Below are 6,000 nucleotides of genomic sequence, written 5' to 3'. Positions count from 1 at the left end.
CCTTGTTATCTCAGATTCTCCAGCATCTGCAGTTCCTACTATCTCTCTAAACCCTTCCTATTCTTATACCCATCCAGGTGTCTTTTAAATGTTGTAATTGTACCAGCCTCCACCACTTCCTCTGGCAGCTCATTTCATCCACACATCAGTCTCTGAGTGAAAAAGTTACCCCTCAGGTCCTTTTTAAATCTTTCTCCTCTCACCTTAAATCTATGCCCTCTAGTTTTGGACTCCCCCGCCCTTGAAAAACAACCTTGGTTATGTACCCTCTCCATGCCCCTCATGATTTTATGAACCTCTGTAAGGTGACCCCTTTAGCCTCCAATACTCCAGGGAAAAAAAAGCCCCAGCCTATTCAGCTTCTCCTTATAACTCAAACTTGAGTTTCTTTGACTTCAGATTTCTTTATAGATTTTGTTTTTGTTGTGGTTGTCTATATTCTGGTTGCGTAATTTTGGATCATGTAATTTGTCATATTTGATTTTTTTGGCTTTTATCAGGATTTCAAATTTCGGTGCACAGTTGCTGGTGTGGATAGATGGTCAATTCATACTAGAAGTGAGATTTCATTCTAATTTACTGCAAATTATTTTTTTAATCGAAGCATACCACATACAATGTATGTGAATCTGGGTTGATATTTCCAGTGATTCGTACACAATCCTCAGAAGCAAACGCCTCTAGAGCAGATGCTGACTATTAATAAATACAGAAAATGTTGGAAATAATCCGCAAATCGAGCAGCATCTGTGAAGAAAGAAACATAATTAATGTTTCAGGTCGACAACGTTTCGTTGCAAAGAAATATATCCCCGATAAAGAGGTTGCTGTGTAGTTTACAGTGCAGTCTTGATCATCTGTCAAAATGGAAGGGGCACTGAGAATAAATTGTAATTGTTCAAAAAATTCGAGACGCCTGAGTTTTGGTCAGACATTCAGTGGATAGAGTCCTAAATTAATGAACGTGAACAAGACCCACAAGTAAAACACTGAATACAATCTCTCTCAGAGTGTGGGGGTTATTTACGATCAATGAAGAGAATGACGTTAACGGCCTTTGCAATGAAACAGATATCAGACGGAACACGACCTTTTCTCATGAAAGTGTTGACAGATAATCAGAAAGGCAGGGAACTGGTATTGCAGAAAATGGAGGTCGCACTGGATATAAATTACCAGCTCATTTTAGTTGGCTGCTTTGTAGCCCTTGATTTCTACATAACGTTCCCGGTCAACCCAGTCCGGGGCATCGAACGGGAGTCCCGACAGACACTGTGTGCTGTTAGAACAGGGAGACCCAGATTTCTTAAGGCAGGCAGGTCAAATGACCCCCCACCCCCCCTCACTGGACCCATTCGATGGTCTCTGGGCCAGGGCCAGTGTGATAGCTATGGTACTGGCCCCGTGCCTATGGTCTGGTTGCTATGGTCTGGGTTTGATGGTCTTGCTACACTCAATCCCTACAGGTCGAGCCGCTCTGAAGCCCTTGCTGTGATTGGTTGCTGCTGTCTCCGGCTGCACACTTGCTGCAAGATGCCTGCGCTGACCCTGTTTTTCCTGTAGCTTTCCCTTCCGGCTCTGCCTGGCAGCATATTCCTGCCACCCCAATTCCCCCTGGCGTAGGCTCCTTGTCGAGAGGGCAGCCGCTGGTCAGGGGACACCATGGAGAAGCCGGATCGGGCTGCCGCAGTGGAAGAAGTGGAGGTGGCGGCGCCGAGCTCGGCTGAGAGCAACAGGCAGCAGAAAGCCGAGGCCAAACGGGAAATCGTCTGGAGAAACGTCGCACTGATGAGCCTGCTGCATCTTGGCGCCGTCTACTCGCTGTCTCTGCTCCCCCAGGCTCAGCCGCTAACATGGCTGTGGGGTAAGTGAGTGAGACATGTCACTAATGTCTTCCATCCTTACCTGGTCTGGCGTATAGGTAAATCCTAACCCATACCCCCCACCCCCCATTTTGGGCAATAAATGCTGGCCTTGCCAGTGACATCCTCATCCCATGAATGAATATAAACCTTCCCCTCACCAATGATTGGGTTCATGCTAAATTCATTTAACGGGGCAAATCAATGTTATGTATGGCCCTCCGAGGGAATGGATGGGATATAATATCTGCCCCTCTAGGGGAATGGAGGGAATTATCTGACCCTATGGGGAAATATAGCGTCCTCCCCTCTTGGCGGGAAGGGGATGGGACCTTTACAATGAAGGTCTGGCTGGGTTATGGTCGCAGAGCCCCAGCACTTCATTATTTCACCTGGAGCCCTCTCTTGTGCTGGCCGCCACTCAGATCGGAATGTTGTGACTGAATCAGAAAAGGAGCAAACGTTGAGCGATTATTAGTCTCAATAAATGGATTTTAATGCGCGTGAACGACGGTCGTGCGAGAAGCCCGGCTTCGTTTAATCAGACACAACGGTGCAGGCTGTGTCATGACTGCAAATGGTTCAGAGAAATTCCAGTCACAGAATGACGCATCGTGTTTCATTTTTCCCCACACGATAGGTATCAGTGTCTGGGCAGGGTCACATTAGTCCTTCGTTAACTAATAACCGAATAACTAAAACCTGTTACTCGGGTGTTTACTTTCGTCAGTGGTTGCTGAAGATCTGTGACGCCCTTTGATCATATAGCATGTGATCGAATACAGTGTGACACATAAGGTATTGTTGGGATGGGTGACCAGAAGTTTCGTGAAACAGGTCGGGTTGAAACTTTTGTGAAAGAATACACAAGAGGTGGGAGTGAATTTCGGTGTCAGGTTATTAGTTTCAGTCTGTGCCTTCTGCAGTCACCCAAAAAATTCTGTATTGTTCTGAGGAAAAGGTTGTAAAATTAGATTAAATTAGAAAATTTACAAGTTAACGTTTCTGTTCACGTATTCTTGTCATATTAACCCCAGGAAATCAGTGTTGCATCATTTAGAAACACTTCAGGCAGAAAATGGCTGGGATGATGAATGATAAGACCATTTTGAATTTCTTTCATTAAACCTTTTTTTGTAATCTAGTATCTGGAGTAATCACTAGTTCAGTCTGATTTTATAATCTACAATTTATAACAAAAGGTTCCAGGTTGCATTTTTAAATAATCGTCTCAGCTTGAAGGTGATGATATATATATTTAGGTTGTAATATGACTTTTCTTATGATGTGACTATCGCACATGACCTGTAGAAACAACCTCAAAAGTTCCAAATAATGTTGTTTTCAACAGATAGTAAACATTTATAATTTAAATAAAACAAGGAACTGCAGATCTGAAGCAAAACCAATGCTAGGGTAACTCAGGAGGTCTTGCACCATCTGTAGAGAAACAAACAGAGTTAAAGCTTTAAGTCCAGTGATACATCATCAGTGTTGGACATTTAGTATTGTTAATGCTGTACCACCAGAAATCCAAATATGTCCTGGCTCTCAGTTTAAAAACAACACGCTTTCCTGTTGATTCTTGCTTGCATGCAAGATTGAACTGGCCACATAAAATGCATTGTAAGATTAATTAATGGCCTTTTGAAATGAGAGTTGTGCAGATGAATAAGAGAATAGTCCATGTTCCACGGCATGCTTACAATTGTAAATCAGTTTATTAGAGATTGTGAACCGTTTGTGTATCCATGGAAATTATGGAGATTACTGTGGATAAAGATTATATTCATTGATTTTTTTAAAATGACTTTTATAAAGAGTGCATTAGAATATATTGTAGTACTATTAAAAGTATTAGAAGCTAAACAATTTGAGTGTGCAGCAAATCTCCCAAGGTGTAGTATTAAGATTAATACAGATTGAGTCAAATCAGTTTGAATGTACATATGAATTGTTATCGTCGGTCTTGAGATCAATATAGATGTTTGCTAAAAGATCAAAGTATACCCAGAAGCATTAAGGTTACTGGAGTAAGGAAAGATTCATAGGGTAAGATATAGCAAAAATAGTTTAGTGTTGACAGGTTTCGACTAATAATAGTTGCACTATTTGGTACAGTAGTAAATGTGCAGTTCACTGTCACAAGAAAACTTCATAGTTTCCTGTGAAATCTATGCACTGAATTCAAATGTTGTGCTATAGTATGCTATATTATGCAGGAGCGTTAAATTGAATGGACTACCCACTGATGGTGCAATGACAAAGCTATCGTTGTGAAAACATAATTGAGAGGACTGATTCTTGTTAATAAAAACAAGATCAAAATTCCAAACATGTTGAAAAGTATTTTTTTTTCCTTTTATTCTTTCATAGGATGCGGGCATCATCTGCAAGGCCAGCACTTGTTATCTAGTTGCCCTCAAACTGGCCATTTCAGGGGGTAGTTAAGAGTCAATTGAACTGCACTGGCTGTCCAATAGAAGACAGAAGGTGGTAATAGATGGAAAGTATTCAGCCTGGAGTTCAGTGACCAGTGGTGTGCTGCAGGGATCTGTTCTGGGACCTTTGCTCTTTGTGATCTTTATCAATGACTTGGATGAGGAAGTGGAAGGGTGGGTTAGTAAGTTTGCTGATGACACGAAGGTTGGTGGAGTTGTAGACAGCGTGGAGGGCTGTTGTAGTTTGCAACAGGACATTGACAGGATGCAGAGCTGGGCAAAGAAGTGGCAGATGGAATTCAACCCAGAAAAGTGTGAAGTGATTCATTTTGGAAGGTTGAATTTGAATGCAGAATACAGGGTTAATGGCAGGATCCTTGGCAATGTGGAGGAACAGAGGGATCTTGGGCTCTACGTCCATAGATCCCTCAAAGTTGCGACCAAATTTGATAGGGTTGTAAAGAAGGTGTATGGTGTGTTGGCTTTAATTGGCAGGGGAATTGATTTTAAGAGCCATGAGGTTATGCTGCAGCTCTATAAAACTCTGGTTAGACCATACTTGGAATATTGTGTTCAGTTCTGATCACCTCATTATAGGAAAGATGTGAAAGCTTTAGAGAGGGTGCAGAGGAGATTTACCAGCATGCTGCCTGGACTTGAGGGCAGGTCTTATGAGGAAAGGTTGAGGGAGCTAGGGCTTTTTTCATCGGAGCGAAGAAGGATGAGAGGTGACTTGATAGAGGTTTACAAGATGATGAGAGGCATAGAGTGGATAGTCAGAGACTTTTTCCTCGGGCGGAAATGCCTATTACGAGGGGGCATAATTTTAAGGTAATTGGAGGAAGGTATAGGGGAGATGTCAGAGGTCGGTTCTTCACACAGAAAGTGGTGGGTGTAGGATAGTAAAATGTAGGGAAGCAGGGTAGATTGATCTTAGTGGGATAATAGGTCGGCACAACATCATGGGCCGAAGGGCCTGTACTGTGTTGCACTGTTCTATGTTCTATGTTCTATGCTTTGCCTTTGGAGTTATATGTACACAGGCCAGGTGAGGATTTCTTTCCTAAAGGACATTAGTGAACCAGTTGGGTTTTTAGGATAATTTTACCATTAAACTAGATTTATTTGACCGTCTGTCATGGTGGGATTCAAGCCCATGTCCCTGTTATCTGTGTCTGTGGATTATTAGTCCAGTGATAACACCACTATAACACCACCTCCCTCATAGCCATCCAGTTATTTGTAGGTGGCACTCTCTTTTCTGGGTTCAGCTGACGTAATGCTCAGAGCTTCTTTTCAATAGTTGATGATATGTGATGTGAATAGAGACCTGCCTTGATGAGCTGCAGATTTTGTTGTTAAATATTTATGGTTACACGGTGTTCAGGAAAGTTAGGAAAAGAAAGGAAGAAAAGGAATAGGGATGACGGTTTTGGTTAAAGAGAACATTGCAGTACTGGAGAAAGAGAATGTTTCAGAGCATTCAAGGACAGAATTGATTTGGCTGGAGCTAATGAGTAAGCAAATTGCAATTACATTGCTTAGTATAATATATACAGTAGACCACCAGCTAGTGAGAACGATACTGAGGAAGTAATTTGCAAGTAGATTACAGAGAGGTGTAAACATCTGATGCAGTCATAATGAGAGACTTTAATTTCCCGCAAGTCACTGGGATATTGATAGTGTAAGGTGCA

General features: G+C 42.1%; 1 protein-coding gene across 3 annotated transcripts in view; it reads left to right on the top strand.

The window, feature by feature from the left end:
* The first annotated feature begins 1,536 nt into the window (after window positions 1–1,536).
* Window positions 1,537–6,000, top strand: part of LOC109915113 (stearoyl-CoA desaturase 5) — a 56,860-nt gene continuing 52,396 nt past the window's right edge. For 2 of the 3 annotated variants that reach the window (XM_048597108.1, XM_020514714.2), the window contains exon 1: window positions 1,537–1,864. In XM_048597108.1, the coding sequence (XP_048453065.1) occupies window positions 1,663–1,864 (202 nt within the window). In that variant the 5' untranslated portion in view covers window positions 1,537–1,662. Of the gene's footprint in view, window positions 1,865–2,644; window positions 2,736–6,000 lie in introns of those variants that run through there. The other variant, XM_048597116.1, reaches the window with a different exon arrangement.

This window comes from Rhincodon typus, chromosome 1, assembly GCF_021869965.1.
Source record: "Rhincodon typus isolate 14 chromosome 1, sRhiTyp1.1, whole genome shotgun sequence".
NCBI lineage: Eukaryota > Metazoa > Chordata > Chondrichthyes > Orectolobiformes > Rhincodontidae > Rhincodon > Rhincodon typus.
Note: the sequence above shows the minus strand (reverse complement) of the source record. Positions and strands in the feature narration are given on the sequence as shown.